General features: G+C 46.8%; 1 protein-coding gene across 1 annotated transcript; it reads left to right on the top strand.

Moving 5' to 3' along the window:
• The first annotated feature begins 5,289 nt into the window (after nt 1-5,289).
• LOC138645316 (ras-related protein Rap1-like) lies at nt 5,290-7,148 on the top strand. The gene has a single exon (XM_069734522.1). The coding sequence runs from the start codon at nt 5,431-5,433 to the stop codon at nt 6,070-6,072; it is 642 nt and encodes a 213-aa protein (XP_069590623.1). The 5' UTR covers nt 5,290-5,430; the 3' UTR covers nt 6,073-7,148.
• The last annotated feature ends 13,944 nt before the right edge of the window (nt 7,149-21,092 follow it).

Here is a 21,092-nt window from a genome sequence, read left to right as displayed (position 1 = left end):
AGGCCCCCTTTAAGCTGCCAAAATACAAGATAATGGTCGGCTAAATGTTCATTTAGGAGACAGCTGTCTCTCCTGCCTTCCCTATGCGGGAGAACTTGGCCGAGGGTTCGTATGTTTTCATGGTGGAGGGAGGAGAAAGCTTTTACCTCCATTGTAAACAAAAAATTTTCGATTACATTCAAACCTCAGGGGCCGGACACTCGCTAATCCTGACTACTAGACTAAATATTGTTGGGGGATGTCTTATACCGGATGATCCGGGTGTCGGAGCCTCGGACGACCGCTCAGCCGCGCACGTCGTCCATAATTCTCGGTCACAGATTTTTTTTTAGGATTTTTCTTTAGGTCCTGTGACTTTCCTGCCATTACAGTCCGGTAAGTCGCTCCCTGAACACGTCCGCCCTTATCTTGTTGTGCTCCTGTTATCGGCGGACACGCCGCTCGCTCACATGTTCTGGTGTTTTGCCGCAGGTCCATTTAGCCGCTCTTGTTTTTATTTTGATCTGCAATGAAAGGAGGAAAATGTCAGCGTAAAAAGCCACAACAATCCTATCGCCGCCTGGACATCTTCCACGCTGATAAAAAGCCGCAGCAGCGCCGAGAAGGCCAAGACTTGCTTAAGGCTCCACTGACACCGCTGCGTACAGTACACCGTGCTGCCGGCTGTATCATGGAGATTACAGCCTTGGAAGGAGACAAAAGGTGAAAATCCATGCGGTGACCTCCACCGGAGCTCCTGCTGCAGCGGAAAGTCACTGTACAGGGCCGCGAGGCTGTGGTGTCCTCAGCGGCCTCCATATTGTGTCCTCGGGGGCGGTAACCCAAGGTGCCCCAGTCTGCGGGGGAGCAAACTATTGCCCCCATTCCCCCACCGTCAATGGACCACATCACTGCCGGTGATCTAGGTAATTGAGATGAGTTGGTCATTGGATGCTGCGCTCTGCATAGGCATCGTCTAAGATATCAAAGCTGAAGTGAGCTTTGTCATCTCAGTCGCTGCCTTTGTAGAGCACAACAGCTGATGACATACTCATCTGGACTGCTGCACTCTGCGTAGGCAATCAGTGAGATAACAAAGCTCGCTTCATCTTGCTGAGAGCTTTGCTATCTCGGTTGCTGCATATGCAGAGCACAGCAGCTGATGACAAGCCCATCACGACTGCTGCGCTCTGCACGGCAGTCACTGAGATGACAAAGCTCACTATTTTACAGAGAGCTTTGTTTTCTTGACCGCTGCCTATGCAGAGCATAGCAGCCAATGTGAAACTCATCTGGACTACTATGCTCTGCATAGGCAGCGATAGAGATAACAAAGATCACTTAATCTTACTGAGAGCTATGTTATCTCGGTTGCTGCCTATGCTGAGCATAGCAGCCAATGTGAAACTCATCTGGACTTCTGTACCCTGTATAGGCAGTGACTGACATGACCAAGCTCACTTTATCTTACTGAGAGCTTTGTTATCTTGGTCGCGGCCTATGCAGAGCGAAGCAGCCGATGCGAATCTTATCGGGACAACAGCGATCTGCATAGACAGTGATTGAGATAACAAAGCTCACTTTATCTTACGGAGAGTTTTGTTATCTTGGTCGCAGACTATGCAGAGCACAGAAGCTGGTGTTAAATTCATTTAGACTGCTGCGCTCTGCATAGGCAGTGACCAAGATGACAAAGGCTGCACTGTGCCCTCCCACAGCTCCCTGCCTCTTCTTTTAAAAACTGTCCCTTAAAAAAAACAAAGAAAACATTAACATTATAATAAACGTTAAGTGCCCGATTCATCATTTGCAGGATTTTCTGACTCTTGTAATGTTTTCCGTTCTCTGTTCCAAATTCTTCAAAACGGTGCACGCGGCTCATGAATTTTGCGTAAAGTAAAAAATGCTCTGTATTTTTGTTCTCTACGTTTTTGTGTCTTTTTAAAGCAAAAAAAAAAATAAAAAATAAAGTCACATATTTTGCAAAAATGTCTCAAAGGTTTGTGCAACAATTTCAGGTCTACATGACATCAGCGGGGAGGATGGACATTTAAGCAAAAATGAAGCAACTTTTAAAAAAGTTGGAGTTGATGCATCGGCCCTAAACATCTGGAGACCCCCAAATCTCGGCCACAAGGACCAACGTAAAAAACAACAACAAGTGAACACGTAAAACAGGCGTAAAAATATACTGCGCCCAGATCATGTGTTTGGTGCCCTCTGGTGGCACGGCTTGGCCTTGCAGCCCTCACAGCTGAGCACCCTTGGGTTATTATTATTATTATTTATATAGCACCATTAATTCCATGGTGCTGTACATGAGAAAGGGGTTATAGTTTTTCCTATAACTCTCATGTACTGGAACCGATGTTTCATTGATAATCAGTTTGGAGAATTGTCGCTGCCTGCAGGGTAAATGAGTGTAACCTGCATGACATTTCCCAACAATGTTCATCCAAATGCAAAAGGTTAAAACTTGTAAAATCCGCACAATCGACACTATCTGACTCCCATTACAATAATAAAAGTATAATTTTATTTTTATTTTTTGACACTCGTGTATTATTATGTCTGTATGGAGCTGGTGCACTGGGCACAGTCATGGGGAACAGAAAAGGGCGAACCCCAAACTGTTCCCACAAAGGTGAAGCTACAATTGTCCACAATGACTGGTGCTGGAGGACTGAGATTTCCCGTCACTGAGGGTCCGAGGTCGCCCCCTGATAACAGCCCATAGCATTATCCTCCTCCACCATCTGTACAGGGGGCACAATGCCGTCAGGGGGGAACGTTCTCCTGGAATCACCAAACCCAGACTCCTCCATCAGATGCAGATAGAGCAGTGTGATCCGTCACTGCACAGAACACGTCTCCTCCAGAGTCCAGTGGTGGCGGCTTTACCCCACTCCATCCAACGCTCGGCATTGTGCTTGGTGATGTACGGCTGCATGAAGCTGCTCGGCCATGAAGCTCCTGGTGGGGGCGCTGTGTTTGTGCTGATGTTATACCAGAGGAGGTCTGGACTCTGCAGTTATGGGGTCAGCGCAGTATTGGGGACTTTTCTGCCCTCTGCTCCTGAGCAGCTCTGTAGTGTTACAGGGTCTCCACTTCATGGCTGAGTTGCTGTGGTTCCTTCTCAATAATATCACTCACAGGTGATGGGGGAAGATTTAGGAGGAAGAAATGTCATGGACGGACTTGTTACCTCGGTGGCTCCTATTACAGGACCGCGCTGGTATCAGTGAACTCTGCACCGGCCGATCTGTCACATGGTAGTAAATGCAGACGTCATGGCGGGGGGGCCGGAGGGTATATACAGAGGGGCTGCAGGTTATACACTGGGGGTGATGGGGCCAGATGTTATACACCGGGGGAAAAGGGGTTGCAGGTTATATACTGGGGGGCAAGGGGCCAGATGTTATACACCGGAGGGTATATACAGAGGGGCTGCAGGTTATACACTGGGGGTGATGGGGCCAGATGTTATACACCGGGGGAAAAGGGGTTGCAGGTTATATACTGGGGGGCAAGGGGCCAGATGTTATACACCGGAGGGTATATACAGAGGGGCTGCAGGTTATATACTGGGGGGCGAGGGGCCAGATGTTATACACCGGGGGGAAAGGGGTTGCAGGTTATATACTGGGGGGCAAGGGGCCAGATGTTATACACCGGGGGGAAAGGGGTTGCAGGTTATATACTGGGGGGCAAGGGGCCAGATGTTATACACCGGGGGAAAAGGGGTTGCAGGTTATATACTGGGGGGCAAGGGGCCAGATGTTATACACCGGAGGGTATATACAGAGGGGCTGCAGGTTATATACTGGGGGGCGAGGGGCCAGATGTTATACACCGGGGGGAAAGGGGTTGCAGGTTATATACTGGGGGGCGAGGGGCCAGATGTTATACACCGGGGGAAAGGGGTTGCAGGTTATATACTGGGGAGCAAGGGGCCAGATGTTATACACCGGGGGAAAGGGGTTGCAGGTTATATACTGGGGGGCAAGGGGCCAGATGTTATACACCGGGGGAAAGGGGTTGCAGGTTATATACTGGGGGGCGAGGGGCCAGATGTTATACACCGGGGGGAAAGGGGTTGCAGGTTATATACTGGGGGGCGAGGGGCCAGATGTTATACACCGGGGGAAAGGGGTTGCAGGTTATATACTGGGGGGCGAGGGGCCAGATGTTATACACCGGGGGAAAGGGGTTGCAGGTTATATACTGGGGGGCGAGGGGCCAGATGTTATACACCGGGGGGAAAGGGGTTGCAGGTTATATACTGGGGGGCGAGGGGCCAGATGTTATACACCGGGGGGAAAGGGGTTGCAGGTTATATACTGGGGGGCGAGGGGCCAGATGTTATACACCGGGGGAAAGGGGTTGCAGGTTATATACCGGGGAAGAGGGGTCCGGAAGCAGAACCCTGAACGTAATGACTGACGTGTGACACTTTTCTCCATAGAATCACCTATAGACCTGCAGATCTGGTTATTATTATTATTATCTGGTTGCTATCACTAGAAGCGCGCAGATCAGCGCTTGGAGACCTGGTATATAGACACTGACACACACGGTGGCGGCTCGTACCCTCCCGGCTGTCACACACCGTGACCGCCTATTGTCTTTCTGTCTTCACTTTCATCATACGGTGTAAAAATAGACCTGTCCGGTCAGATTCTCCAGAAAGGTAGAAGGAACATCCCCCATCACCAGCGTCAGCGTCGCAGCCTGTTCCCTGTACCCGACATCCTCCCCAATTCATGGTAAATCAAGTTATGGCCGAAAAAAATTCTTTCATCCAAATCAAAAAATGAATGTAACGGGGGTTAGAAACGCGTCGGGGTTTTAATTTGAATCGATCTGATACATTTTAATGTCTAGATCTCTATAGTTGTCCTCATTTTGGTCCCTGTAGGTTCCCGCAGTGAGGATCAGACTTCATATAACTGGATAGTGACCGGTCGTCCTTGCTTTTTATTTCCCTGGATTACTGTTTATGGCAGCTTGTGGTGCACAGACTTTTCGGAAATCTTCTGTGCACCAGGGTCTGGGTGCGCCTCCTGTTGCAGCTGCGCCTCTGGGCGAAAAGGCTCCTCGGTCACCTGTAGATATCTGCAGCTTTGCTTTCGCAGCCTGCACCTCCCCACATCTTTTCTGAACACGGGAGACACGTGTATTGTGTAGGAAAAAAAAAAAAAGTGCAATAATCTTGGCACATGGCGTTCGCCCATCCTCCCAGCCGTCTGATTGGCTGGAGCTGTGGGGACTCCGGTATAAAAGTAGGAGCTGCAGATGAGAAGGGACAGGTTGTGCGAGAAGCATCGAGAAGTGCACAGCAGCCTTCCCATCCAGCGCGGCAGCCGGTCCGGGAGATCCGTAGAGCATCCAAGTCTGCAGCACATCACCACGGAGAGTCTCCTCAACCGCTCCAGCCAAGAAGTGACCGCCATGTCCATCTCGGTGCAATCCAGCGGCACAGTGCGCCTGGTCTTCATGGGTGCTGCCGGCGTGGGCAAGACTTCCTTGATCCAGCAGTTGCTATATGACCATTTCGAACCCCGACACCGGCGCACGGTGGAAGAGGTCTACTGCCTGGACCCGGAGCCCAACGCCCTCCAATTACGCATAGAAATTGTGGACACCAGCGGCAGCTACTCCTTCCCCGCCATGCAGAAGCTTCGCATCCAACAAGGTGATGCCTTCGCCTTGGTCTTCTCGCTGGCCGACCTAGAGTCCTTCCAAGAAGTGGAGAGGCTACGGGAAGAGATCCTCCAAATCAAGGGGGAGACCGACGTACCCATCGTGGTCATTGGAAACAAGACGGACTTGTTCCCCGGCGTGGAATCAGACGCCGGGCAGCTTATGGCGCTACAGGCTGCTGCAACTGCAGAACTGCAATGGGACAGCGGCTACGTAGAGACCTCAGCCAAGAGCAACCAAAAAGTACAGGACGTTTTTGAGGAACTCTTACGCAGGGTTAACCTGCCATGTCTACTGAGCCCTGCGCTAGAGCGACGCAGAGCCAGCGCACAGCCAGAACCCCGGAGGAAGCAACCTCGCCGGAAGCAGCAGAACTGTATCTTGTCCTAGAGGAACCCGGAACCCCTGGAGAAGAATATTTAGGAGACGCTGGTCGCTCCGTAGCACATTTTCCGAGAACCACGGGACATGTCGTCTCTTCTGCATCATTGGGTCACCGCTGGTGGCTCTGGTGAAGGACTCAAAGCACCAGTATATTGTGCCAACCAGAACCCGATCTGTGTTGCTGGGACTTGTGGTTTCACATCGGTTAGAGAGTCTTCGGTTGCCTTAAGGACTTGTGCACACCACCTAGATTTTTTTTTTTAACAATTATTGGGGGGTAAATATATATATATTATTATTAGTATTATTTATATCACTTTTGGTGGTCTCAATACATAACCTTCATGCAAAATCCTACTTCTCGGTCCCATAAAAAAGTTGATGTGATCAGATTTTGTGTAATTTTATGTAAAAAAAATGCAAAAGTTATTGAAAATGTTGCAGAAAAAAAAATACATAAATCAATGTAGTGTGTATGTTACCCTATAGGTGCCGGCGGAGACGTGGATACGATGGGCTGGGGTATAGGCCCCGGTTATTGAGGACTGTGTCAGGATTGTAAGAACTGATCAAACTAAAAAAAAAAATGTAAAAAAAATATATTATTGATGTTTGTAAAGTGTAAATGTACAGCTAATATTGGGAGGGGGGACGTGAAGCTCCAATCCCAATCTAATCCCCCCCGCACCCCCAGAGTTACACCTCCCCGCACCCTCAGAGTTACACCCCTTATTGTCTCGTGTTTGTGCATCGGACGGTTCTAAAAAAAAAATGAAAAAGAATGAAAATATTTGCAGAGTGCGGACCCAGGATCTGATTATAGACCCGGGACGTAGTGAGTCAGTCACGTTCCCTTATCGGGGCGGTGGATCATGGATCGTTTGTTTTTTTTTGTTAGTGTTTTTGCATTTTGTGTGCAGCGTTACTCTCCCATCATCCGCTGTGACAGTGGTCAGTATGGAGGGTCACCTGTCAATCATGCCGTGCGGGGGAGGGGATGTCTGCACTTTACTCATCAGCCACCGAAAGCATCAAATGTTCTAGGAACGAGTATGAGAAATCAATAAAATATGTGAATTTCATCATTTGTGTGTTGTGTGCTCTATATAAATATATATATATGATAAAAAATCACTTTATTATATCTCCGAAGTATAAAAAAATAGTAATTACTGAAGAAGCTACTATATAAGTTTCGATCTGTCCATGTACAGTGTCTCCCGGAGCAGAAGACCACCCCTCTGAGTGACTCTTTTTGCTCTGGTTAATACTGGGGTCCTAATTAGACATTTCTTCCCTCCCACCACATTACCTTCATATATCCTGATAGAACATATAAAAAAAAAATTTCCCATCCATTTGTTGCTTCCTCGCTCTGTGTCGGTCTTTACTGTAGTTCTGGCATTCCGTTCATGAACCAGCAATGTAACATTCAGGGCAGCCACTTATGGGGACCACTGCAATCAGATTCCTCTGTCACTGATATGGTCCGAGGCGCGGACCCCCGGCAGATGGGTCTTCACATACCTCAGGGCCCAAGTCAGACTGTTACCTATGTGCCCCCCTTATCTACATCCCAGACTATGGCCCTATCCTTCCCCACTGTTGGGGGAACCTAAACTGTGCACCCCAATATCTACAACCCTGATTATGGCCCTATCCTTCCCCATTATTGGGGGAACCTCTGTGTGCACCCCATTATCTACTCCCCCGACTATGGCCCTATCCTTCATCTTAGGGGGACCTCCACCTCTGCACCCCATTATCTTCTCTCCAGACTATGGTCCTATCCTTCATCTTAGGGGGACCTCCACCTCTGCACCCCATTATCTTCTCCCCAGACTATGGCCTTATCCTTCATCTTAGGGGGACTTCTACCTCTGCACCCTATTATCTACACCCCAGACTGTGGCCCTATCCTCCATCTTAGGGCGACCTCCACTTCTGCACCCCATTATCTACTCCGCAGACTCTGGTCCTATCCTCCATCTTAGGGGGACCTCCACCTCTGCACCCCATTATCTTCTCCCCAGACTATGGCCCTATCCTTCATCTTAGGGGGACCTCCACCTCTGCACCCCATTATCTTCTCCCCAGACAATGACCCTATCCTCCATCTTAGGGGGCTTCTACCTCTGCACCCTATTATCTACACCCCAGACTCTGGTCCTATCCTGCATCTTAGGGGGACCTCCACCTCTGCACCCCATTATCTTCTCCCCAGACTATGGCCCTATCCTCCATCTTAGGGGGACCTCAACCTCTGCACCCCATTATCTTCTCCCCAGACTATGGTCCTATCCTCCATCTTAGGGGGACCTCCACTTCTGCACCCCATTATCTTCTCCTCAGACTATGGCCCTATCCTCCATCTTAGGGGGACCTCAACCTCTGCACCCCATTATCTTCTCCCCAGACTATGGTCCTATCCTCCATCTTAGGGGGACCTCCACCTCTGCACCCCATTATCTACTCCCCAGACTATGGCCTTATCCTTCATCTTAGGGGGACCTCCACCTCTGCACCCCATTATCTTCTCTCCAGACTATGGTCCTATCCTTCATCTTAGGGGGACCTCCACCTCTGCACCCCATTATCTACACCCCAGACTATGGTCCTATCCTCCATCTTAGGGGGACTTCTACCTCTGCACCCCATTATCTACTCCCCAGACTATGGCCTTATCCTTCATCTTAGGGGGACTTCTACCTCTGCACCCTATTATCTACACCCCAGACTGTGGCCCTATCCTCCATCTTAGGGCGACCTCCACTTCTGCACCCCATTATCTACTCCGCAGACTCTGGTCCTATCCTCCATCTTAGGGGGACCTCCACCTCTGCACCCCATTATCTTCTCCCCAGACAATGACCCTATCCTCCATCTTAGGGGGCTTCTACCTCTGCACCCTATTATCTACACCCCAGACTGTGGCCCTATCCTCCATCTTAGGGCGACCTCCACTTCTGCACCCCATTATCTACTCCGCAGACTCTGGTCCTATCCTCCATCTTAGGGGGACCTCCACCTCTGCACCCCATTATCTTCTCCCCAGACTATGGCCCTATCCTTCATCTTAGGGGGACCTCCACCTCTGCACCCCATTATCTTCTCCCCAGACAATGACCCTATCCTCCATCTTAGGGGGCTTCTACCTCTGCACCCTATTATCTACACCCCAGACTCTGGTCCTATCCTGCATCTTAGGGGGACCTCCACCTCTGCACCCCATTATCTTCTCCCCAGACTATGGTCCTATCCTCCATCTTAGGGGGACCTCAACCTCTGCACCCCATTATCTTCTCCCCAGACTATGGTCCTATCCTCCATCTTAGGGGGACCTCCACTTCTGCACCCCATTATCTTCTCCTCAGACTATGGCCCTATCCTCCATCTTAGGGGGACCTCAACCTCTGCACCCCATTATCTTCTCCTCAGACTATGGCCCTATCCTCCATCTTAGGGGGACCTCCACCTCTGCACCCCATTATCTTCTCCCCAGACTATGGTCCTATCCTGCATCTTAGGGAAACCTCCACTTCTGCACCCCATTATCTTCTCCCCAGACTATGGTCCTATCCTCCATCTTAGGGGGACCTCGACCTCTGCACCCCATTATCTTCTCCCCAGACTATGGTCCTATCCTCCATCTTAGGGGGACCTCCACTTCTGCACCCCATTATCTTCTCCTCAGACTATGGCCCTATCCTCCATCTTAGGGGGACCTCAACCTCTGCACCCCATTATCTTCTCCCCAGACTATGGCCCTATCCTTCATCTTAGGGGGACCTCCACCTCTGCACCCCATTATATACTCCCCCGACTATGGCCCTATCCTTCATCTTAGGGGGACCTCCACCTCTGCACCCCATTATCTTCTCCCCAGACTATGGTCCTATCCTGCATCTTAGGGAAACCTCCACCTCTGCACCCCATTATCTTCTCCCCAGACTATGGTCCTATCCTGCATCTTAGGGAAACCTCCACCTCTGCACCCCATTATCTTCTCCCCAGACTATGGTCCTATCCTCCATCTTAGGGGGACCTCAACCTCTGCACCCCATTATCTTCTCCCCAGACTATGGTCCTATCCTCCATCTTAGGGGGACCTCCACTTCTGCACCCCATTATCTTCTCAGACTATGGCCCTATCCTCCATCTTAGGGGGACCTCAACCTCTGCACCCCATTATCTTCTCCCCAGACTATGGTCCTATCCTCCATCTTGGGGGGACCTCAACCTCTGCACCCCATTATCTACGCCCCAGACTATGGTCCTATCCTCCATCTTAGGGGGACCTCCACTTCTGCACCCCATTATCTACTCCCCAGACTATGGTCCTTTCCTCCATCTTAGGGGGACCTCCACCTCTACACCCCATTACTCACCAGACTATGGCCCTATCCTTCATCTTAGGGGGACCTCCACCTCTGCACCCCATTATCTACGCTCCAGACTATGGTCCTATCCTCCATCTTAGGGGGTCTCCACCTCTGCACCCCATTATCTACGCTCCAGACAATGACCCTATCCTCCATCTTAGGGGACCTCTACCTCTGCACCCCATTATCTACGCTCCAGACAATGACCCTATCCTCCATCTTAGGGGGACTTCTACCTCTGTACCTCACTATCTAAGCCCCTTTCTTTGGCTTTATCCTCCATCTTAGGGGGACCTCTACCTCTGCACCCCATTACTCCCCAGACTATGGTCCTATCCTCCATCTTAGGGGACCTCCACCTCTGCACCCCATTATCTACGCCCCAGACAATGACCCTATCCTCCATCTTAGTTGGACCTCTACCTCTGCACCCCATTATCTACGCCCCAGACAATGACCCTATCCCCCATCTTAAGAGGGCCTCTACCTCTGCACCCCATTATCAACTCCTCAGACTATGGTCCTATCCTTCACCTTAGGGGGGATCTCTACACCTGAACCCCATTACTCTTGAGACTATGGCCCTATCCTCCATCTTAGGGGGGACCTCTACCTCTGCACCCCATTATCTACGCCCCTGTGTTCTTACCCTCCCTGTTAGGGTGACTTCTTCCTGACGGTTTCTTTTCCACGTGAGCTCCCTGTTTACTGCGCTCTGTGCTTTCTGGATATGGGTGAACACACGGAGAACAATGCCCGGCACAGTATGTACAAAATGTTTACCCTCACTAAATAACCCTGTGCACCCTGATCCGCTCACATGCCGACAGTGAGACATGGACTGTGTAACAAGGGCAAAACCTCACTACACTGACGACCAGGTCAAGTCCAGACCAGTGAGGGATTACTAACTTTCAGGGTCCTGGTGGGCTGTCGTGTGGCTGTTCATCTCCATTTGATGGGGTTGTGAAAGATGGACGAGGAGGAGCAGGGGACAGGAAAGTTAAGGCACCCATACAACATTTATTACTCCGTACCCCCACCAGTACACATGGACGCCGTGCATGATTGAGCGTGCCTGAGTTCTCAGCAGGGAGAGGGGATTAGACGTTTCTAGACAGCTTTGGATAAGGAAAGATGTCATAGCTCGCAGCTTAGGGTGCCGTCACACAGTGGCATTTTGATCGCTACGACGGCACGATTCGTGACGTTCCAGCGATATACTTACGATCTCGCTGTGTCTGACACGCTCCTGCGATCAGGGACCCCGCTGAGAATCGTACGTCGTAGCAGATCGTTTGAAACTTTCTTTCGTCGTCTAGTGTCCCGCTGTGGTGGCATGATCGCATGGTGTAACAAAGGTGTGCACGATATTGTATACGATGTGCGCATAGTAACCAACGGCTTCTACATCGCACATACGTCATGAAATTATCGCTCCAGCATCGAGCATTGCGAAGTGTGACAGCAGTCTACGACGCTGGAGCTATAATGGTGCGATGCTGGAGCGTCACGGATCGTGCAGTCATAGCGATCAAAATGCCACTGTGAGACGGTACGAGATGGGGAGAGAAAGCCCTAAACACTGAATAAACTGTACAGACAATGTGTGACAGCACAGAGAGAAGGGCCATGGCTGTGTCTGCGCTCAAGAGCAGGGGCTGGATACAGTCCTAGGAGACCGCAGAGTGTTACACACGTCTATTTTTGGGTAGATGGATTATTTGCATCTTGTTGTGTGGTAATGAGACACGTTACTCCGGCCCTCACCGATACCTGCGGAATACAGGACGGTCCTGACTGTGGTCTATTAGTCACTGACTGAAAAGGTCCTTAATGGCCTGAAACTCACAATGACATCATATGCCCAGAAACACTGAGCAAACACTAATGATTGGGAGCAGACGGAGCACCAAGTATGGAAGTAAAACAATCAGCGATCCCACGTGATGACAAAGCCGCGAAGATAGCGACATCCGGAGAGCAAAGCAATATTCCAAATAAACATTCACTAATAATCACCATATTATCGAAGCGGCTCACACCCCGGAATGATTCATTCCTCATCCTGCTCAACACCGGACACATTTTGGTTTAAGATCTCTCGTTTTTTACTCTAGTTTTTTCCACTTATTTTATTATTATTTGATTGGTTCGTGGGGTCTAATCTGTACTGAAAATAAATTGTGTTCCCCATTCTGTAATATTTTAGTTGGAGGTAGAGGGATGAAAACAGCATCTTTCTTTCTTTCTTTCTTTCTTTCTTTCTTTCTTTCTCTCCTTTCTTTCTTTCTCTCTTTCTTTCTCTCCTTTCTTTCTTTCTTTCTTTCTTTCTTTTTTCTTTCTTTCTCTCCTTTCTTTCTTTCTCTCTTTCTTTCTCTCCTTTCTTTCTTTCTTTCTTTCTTTCTTTCTCTTTCTTTCTCTCCTTTCTTTCTTTCTTTCTTTCTTTCTTTCTTTCTTTCTTTCTCTCTCTGATTTCTTTCTTTCTCTCCTTTCTTTCTTTCTTTCTTTCTTTCTTTCTCTCTTTCTTTCTCTCCTTTCTTTCTTTCTTTCTTTCATTCTTTATTTCTCTCTTTCTCTCCTTTCTTTCTTTCTTTCTCTCTTTCTTTCTTTCTCTCTTTCTCTCCTTTCTTTCTTTCTTTCTCTTTCTTTCTTTCTTTCTTTCTTTCTCTCCTTTCTTTCTTTCTCTCTCCTTTCTTTCTCTCCTTTCTTTCTTTCTTTCTTTCTTTCTTTCTTTCTTTCTTTCTCTTTCTTTCTTTCTTTCTCTCTTTCTTTCTCTCCTTTCTTTCTTTCTTTCTTTCTTTCTTTCTTTCTCTCCTTTCTTTCTTTCTCTCTCCTTTCTTTTTTTCTCTCCTTTCTTTCTCTCTCTGATTCCTTTCTTTCTTTCTTTCTTTCTTTCTTTCTCTCTCTCTCTCCTTTCTTTCTTTCTTTCTTTCTCTCTTTATTTCCTTCTCTTTCGTTTCATAATTTCTTTACACGTATCCTTCTATTTTTTCCTTCTTTCTTTCTTTTGCTTTCTTTCTCTTTCTTTGTTTCCTTCTCTATTCTTTCTTTCTTTGCTTTTTTCTCCTTTTTTCCTTTTTTCTTTTTCTTTCTTTCTTTTTTTGCTCCTTTTTTGCTTTCTTTATTTTCTCTTTCTTTCTTTCTTTCTTTCTTTCTTTATTTCCTTTCTTTCCTTCTCTCTCTTTTCTTTCCTTCTGATTTTTTTCCTTTTCTTTCTCTCTCTTTCTTTCATTCTCTCTTTCTTTCTTTTTATCTTTCTTTCCATTTTTCCTCCTGACTTTTTTCCTTCTGCCCCCAGTCACCCCTAGAGGGAGCTTAGGAGCTTTCTATATACTGCATAAACATTGAAATAAATGATAACTGTATACAGTAACCCCTCAGGAATTTTGGGCGTAAAAACTACAAAAAAAAAAAAAGAAGAAAAAGACAAGTTCTGCAAAGGGGAATTCCAGCATGTGATATGCCATCATCAACACGGGTCAGTTTGATATTTGATAGACTCATCATGAATTGCTAATATGACCTCAGGATCTTAGGCCCATGAACCTCCATCAGGGTAAGAGGAGCAGGCAGCTGCCTAAGGCGCCACTCTTTAGAGAAATGTATGCAAATGTTAAAAGTGCGCCCACCACTCCAATGCAGACACCAAAAGGACTCCTTTCTGTCCTCATTTGTGTGAATTTAGCCCTATGAGTGCGTGTGACCGCTATGCTATGATTCAAGTACAACTCGATAGGGTACATAGAACCAAAAGGATCCATCACCCTATAAACATCTGAATGCGAGTCACTTATTACAAAAGATAAAATAGCCATCTGCATTACATATAGCGCGAAAAGTCCGACTTGTGTTTCGCTATTTTGGCTTCTTCTGGGGGCACCAACACGCCAGAAGAAGCCGACATGGTGAAACCCGAGTTTAGCATTGAATAGCTGTTTGGAAGATCAGAGAATTCGCTATAGGATTATATAGGATTCCATCTGATCCGGATTGTGTGAGCCAAGTCCATCTCGGCGTGCGTCATACAGGCATACGGCTGCCTAGGTGTATCCACCAAACGTGCAGAGCTTCTGGCTCAGTGTCCATGTCACGTTTTGGGTGGCGGCTTTGGTTGTCTTCCAGTTCCCTCTCAGCCTCACACTTATTGTCCGTCCTCTTTGCTCACCACATACTCCTCCTGGGCAAAGTCCTCAGCGTTGTTCCTTGCGGTCGTTGACTCCAGACAAGTGTGCGGTGGAGCCGCTATCTGTGTGTGCTTTCTAGGTGGACACTCCTTCATTCAATACAGACCCGAACCATTGGAGTGATGGGAACCATTGAAGGTCTATCGGCCAGACGCTGGCGCCTTGTGCAAACAGTGCGGTCAGTGAGAGGGGGTCACTGGGGTAGCGGGAATTAGACGGATCATTTAGGATAAGTTTAATAAACCGCATTGATGTCAGCGATGATGTTCCCACGAGTATTGGGTGAGTGACCTGAATAACCTCCATTGTGTGGAGACCCCACATCGCGGGGAGGGTCCATAACAAGAAGCTTACTCCACAAAGAGGATAAAGAGAAGCTTGTGTCCAGATGCAGCTGCTGTGTCATATAGCACCCAAATAGCGCCATATAGTGCCCATATAGCGCCATATAGTGCCCAAATAACGCCATATAGTGCCCAAATAACACCATATAGTGCCCAAATTACACCATATAGTGCCCAAATAACACCGTATAGTGCCCAAATTACACCACGTAGTGCACAAATAACGACATATAGTGCCCAAATAACACCGTATAGTGCCCAAATTACACCACGTAGTGCACAAATAACGACATATAGTGCCCAAATAACACCATATAGTGCCCAAATAGCGCCATATAGTGCCCAAATAACACCATATAGTGCCCAAATAGCGCCATATAGTGCCCAAATTACACCATATAGTGCCCAAATAGCGCCATATAGTGCCCAAATAACGCCATATAGTGCCCAAATAACACCATATAGTGCCCAAATTACACCATATAGTGCCCAAATAACACCGTATAGTGCCCAAATTACACCACGTAGTGCACAAATAACGACATATAGTGCCCAAATAACACCATATAGTGCCCAAATAGCGCCATATAGTGCCCAAATAACGCCATATAGTGCCCAAATAACACCATATAGTGCCCAAATTACACCATATAGTGCCCAAATAGCGCCATATAGTGCCCAAATAACACGTATAGTGCCCAAATTACACCATATAGTGCCCAAATAACACCGTATAGTGCCCAAATTACACCACCTAGTGCACAAATAACGACATATAGTGCCCAAATAACACCATATAGTGCCCAAATAGCGCCATATAGTGCCCAAATAACACCATATAGTGCCCAAATAGCGCCATATAGTGCCCAAATAACGCCATATAGTGCCCAAAGAACACTGTAACACTGTATAGTGCCCAAATTACACCACGTAGTGCACAAATAACGACATATAGTGCCCAAATAACACCATATAGTGCCCAAATAGCGCCATATAGTGCCCAAATAGCGCCATATAGTGCCCAAATAACGCCATATAGTGCTCAAATAACACCGTATAGTGCCCAAATCACACCACATAGTGCACAAATAACGACATATAGTGCCCAAATAACACCATATAGTGCCCAAATAACGCCATATAGTGCCCAAATAACACCATGTAGTGCTCAAATAACGCCATATAGTGCCAATATAACACCATATAGTGCCCAAATAACACCGTATAGTGCCCAAATAACACCATATAGTGCCCAAATAACACCATATAATGCTCAAATAACACCGCATAGTGCCCAAATAACGCCAAATAGTGCCCAAATAACACGATATAGTGCTCAAATAACACCATATAGTGCCCAAATAACACCATATAGTGCCCAAATAACGCCATGTAGTGCCCAAATAACACCGTATAGTGCCCAAATAACACGTATAGTGCTCAAATAACACCGTATAGTGCCCAAATAACACCGTATAGTGCCCAAATAACACCATATAGTGCCCAAATAACACAATATAGTGCCCAAATAACACCATATAGTGCCCAAATAACACCATATAGTGCCCAAATAACACCATATAGTGCCCAAATAAAGCCATATAGTGCCCAAATAACACCATATAGTGCTCAAATAACGCCATATAGTGCCCAAATAACGCCATATAGTGCCCAAATAACGCCGTATAGTGCTCAAATAACACCGTATAGTGCCCAAATAACACCATATAGTGCCCAAATAACACAATATAGTGCCCAAATAACACCATATAGTGCCAAAATTACACCATGTAGTGCTCAAATAACACCATATAGTGCCCAAATAACGCCATATAGTGCTCAAATAACGCCATATAGTGCTCAAATAAAACCATATAGTGCCCAAATTACACCATGTAGTGCTCAAATAACACCATATAGTGCTCAAATAACGCCATATAGTGCTCAAATAACACCATATAGTGCCCAAATAACGCCATATAGTGCCCAAATAACGCCATACAGTACAAGTTCTGCCACACGGTGCATAAAGAGCAATGTTATAAAGTGCCCAAATAATAGTTCCATATAGTGCTCAAATAACAACAGCATGCCGTTCCTAGCCTGATTTAAAGGTATTCCAAAATAGAAAACATGCCTACTTTCTTTTTAAAGCAGCGCCCCTCTTGATCATGGCTGTGTCTGGTACTGCAGCTCACATACATTGAAGTGAATGTGTCTGAGCTGCAATACCACACACAGCCTGTACACACGTGTGGCGCTGTATATGGAGGATTTCAGCAATTATTGTTTTTTTAATCCAGACACAAGCTCTCACAGATAAGATCGGCCATGTTGGAGAAGATGACAGTTTTGGACGCCATATTGCGGTCTGGTTACTGAGCTCGGTTCTAGCCCATCATCCCTGTGGTAATTAGCGCAGGGGCTGTGAACACTTATCACCTTGTGACTGCTGCGCAGCTGCCAGCGCCGGGAATCATGACAACCCGAGACCAACTCCACGACTTCTCAGCGCATCTCATTACCTTGATTTTAATGTATGCGCTTGTTGCCGTGGTAACACGGTTATTATATCCGGACCTGTAATAAAAACTGTGCGAAAGCGAGAGGCTAAATATTATAATGTCGCCCACCGGAAACACGCCCCGCCGACCTCTGGGTGATGCCATTCATTCTCATATCTGTGGCGGTGTTGCTATGGCGACTTACATACAATTAACTCATCGGAGATACTCCCGTCATCCATGTGATATAATAAATAATAATCTTTATTTTTATATAGCGCTAACATATTCCGCAGCGCTTTACAGGTTGCACACATTATCATCACTGTCCCCGATGGGGCTCACAATCTAGAATTCCTATCAGTATGTCTTTGGAATGTGGGAGGAAACCGGAGTGCCCGGAGGAAACCCACGCAAACACGGAGAGAACATACAAACTCTTTGCAGATGTTGTCCTGGGTGGGATTAGAACCCAGGACCCCAGCGCTGCAGTGCTAACCACTGCGCCACCGTGCTGCCCTGTGATATGCCATAAATGCCTGACAGGAGCCTGACAGGAGCGGGCCCGACCTGTGGGACCCTCACTCATCAGAACGGGGGTCGTTGGCGCTTTAAGCGAGCCCCTATAGAAGACAATGGGGGTGGGTGGGGGAAGGGTCGGACATTTCTATTGAGGTCTATGGGAAGGAAAGACTCTGATTGCAGAGTGCAGGCTGCTGTTAATGAATGCGCTCTTCTGCTCCGTACACGATGTAAGCCAGGAGCAGACATGTTAATTCAGCAGGTTTCAGAGCGGAAATCAGCTGGCATTGTCTGCATAGAGTTTACCCTCAAGATTTCAGTTTTTACACCAAAAAACTGTAAAATGGATCTGCTATGCTTACAGTTCTAATAACAACCAGCAGAATAGTGAGTGCAGCTCTGGGGTATAATACAGGATGTAACTCAGGATCAGTAATGTAATGTATGTACACAGTGACTGCACCAGCAGAATAGTGAGTGCAGCTCTGGGGTATAATACAGGATGTAACTCAGGATCAGTAGTGAAATGTATGTACACAGTGACTGCACCAGCAGAATAATGAGTGCAGCTCTGGAGTATAATACAGGATGTAACTCAGGATCAGTAATGTAATGTATGTACACAGTGACTGCACCAGCAGAATAGTGAGTGCAGCTCTGGGGTATAATACGGTATGTAACTCAGGATCAGTAATGTAATGTATGTACACAGTGACTGCACCAGCAGAATAGTGAGTGCAGCTCTGGAGTATAATACAGGATGTAACTCAGGATCAGTAATGTAATGTATGTACACAGTGACTGCACCAGCAGAATAGTGAGTGCAGCTCTGGAGTATAATACAGGAGGTAACTCCGGATCAGTAATGTAATGTATTTACACAGTGACTGCACCAGCAGAATAGTGAGTGCAGCTCTGGAGTATAATACAGGATGTAACTCAGGATCAGTAATGTAATGTATGTACACAGTGACTGCACCAGCAGAATAGTGAGTGCAGCTCTGGGGTATAATACAGGATGTAACTCAGGATCAGTAATGTAATGTATGTACACAGTGACTGCACCAGCAGAATAGTGAGTGCAGCACTGGAGTATAATGCAGGATTTAACTCCGGATCAGTAATGTAATGTATGTACACAGTGACTGCACCAGCAGAATAGTGAGTACAGCTCTGGAGTACAATACAGGATGTAACTCAGGATCAGTAGTGAAATGTATGTACACAGTGACTGCACCAGCAGAATAATGAGTGCAGCTCTGGAGTATAATACAGGATGTAACTCAGGATCAGTAATGTAATGTATGTACACAGTGACTGCACCAGCAGAATAGTGAGTACAGCTCTGGAGTACAATACAGGATGTAACTCAGGATCAGTAATGTAATGTATGTACACAGTGACTGCACCAGCAGAATAATGAGTGCAGCTCTGGAGTATAATACAGGATGTAACTCAGGATCAGTAATGTAATGTATGTACACAGTGACTGCACCAGCAGAATAGTGAGTACAGCTCTGGGGTATAATACAGGATGTAACTCAGGATCAGTAGTGAAATGTATGTACACAGTGACTGCACCAGCAGAATAATGAGTGCAGCTCTGGAGTATAATACAGGATGTAACTCAGGATCAGTAATGTAATGTATGTACACAGTGACTGCACCAGCAGAATAGTGAGTGCAGCTCTGGAGTACAATACAGGATGTAACCCAGGATCAGTAATGTAATGTATGTACACAGTGACTGCACCAGCAGAATACTGAGTGCAGCTCTGGAGTATAATACAGGATGTAACTCAGGATCAGTAATGTAATGTATGTATACAGTGACTGCACCAGCAGAATAGTGAGTGCAGCTCTGGAGGGTAATACAGGATGTAACTCAGGATCAGTAATGTAATGTATGTACACAGTGACTGCACCAGCAGAATACTGAGTGCAGCTCTGGAGTATAATACAGGATGTAACTCAGGATCAGTAATGTAATGTATGTATACAGTGACTGCACCAGCAGAATAGTGAGTGCAGCTCTGGAGGGTAATACAGGATGTAACTCAGGATCAGTAATGTAATGTATGTACACAGTGACTGCACCAGCAGAATACTGAGTGCAGCTCTGGAGTATAATACAGGATGTAACTCAGGATCAGTAATGTAATGTATGTATACAGTGACTGCACCAGCAGAATAGTGAGTGCAGCTCTGGAGGGTAATACAGGATGTAACTCAGGATCAGTAATGTAATGTATGTATACAGTGACTGCACCAGCAGAATAGTGAGTGCAGCTCTGGAGGGTAATACAGGATAATGCTGATTACCATGCATTGTGCTATTAGCGGTGTGAGGAGGGTGACGTTCCTATTTAGGTTCGCCCATCTATATTACACATGACCCCGTCACAGTTATCTCAGGGGACTAATAGATGAGGCTTCTAGGAATATTGTTATACTCGGCACTGAGACGTTCTGTGGTATTCGCTGTTGTCATGGTGAATTATATAAATCACAAATAAGGGATGGGTGGAAAAATTGCTTTCTCCACACTATAATGTGATATAATGGCCACCTCCCATGTAAGAAAAGAAGGGCTGTGATTATGTAAGAAGATTAGATAACACTCGTCCTATAACCAGTGTCCTCCATCTTGGGCCTGCACAGCCGCATGCGTCCTCATGCTTTACACTGCAGCGCTGCTTTGTGGACCGTCTAATTGACAGCAGAAGCCCATTAGGAAGGTCAGATTCTTCTATTCTCATTCTCATATTTTCGTTCCAAGTATGGTGGAAAGTTCTGTAGTTTGTGTTCTTCACCATTGTCAAAACCTCTGCTTGCTGTCAGTGAATTCATCCAGAAAATGTAAACCTGAAGATATAAGACCCAGCTCATACTACGCAGACACCGCTCTCATCCAGAAAAAGTCCTGTAATCCAGCATTGGATAATCCAGAAAAGATCATGTGGAATACAAGCAGATTAATATTGTGATCCCTTCTAAAATGTGTTTTTCCATGTATGTGAACCCCAGTCTGATAATCCAGAAGTCCCATTGCTGCCGGATTAAAGGGATTTTATCGTGTAAAAGCGA

This window comes from Ranitomeya imitator, chromosome 7, assembly GCF_032444005.1.
Source record: "Ranitomeya imitator isolate aRanImi1 chromosome 7, aRanImi1.pri, whole genome shotgun sequence".
Classification (NCBI taxonomy): domain Eukaryota; kingdom Metazoa; phylum Chordata; class Amphibia; order Anura; family Dendrobatidae; genus Ranitomeya; species Ranitomeya imitator.
Note: the sequence above shows the minus strand (reverse complement) of the source record. Positions and strands in the feature narration are given on the sequence as shown.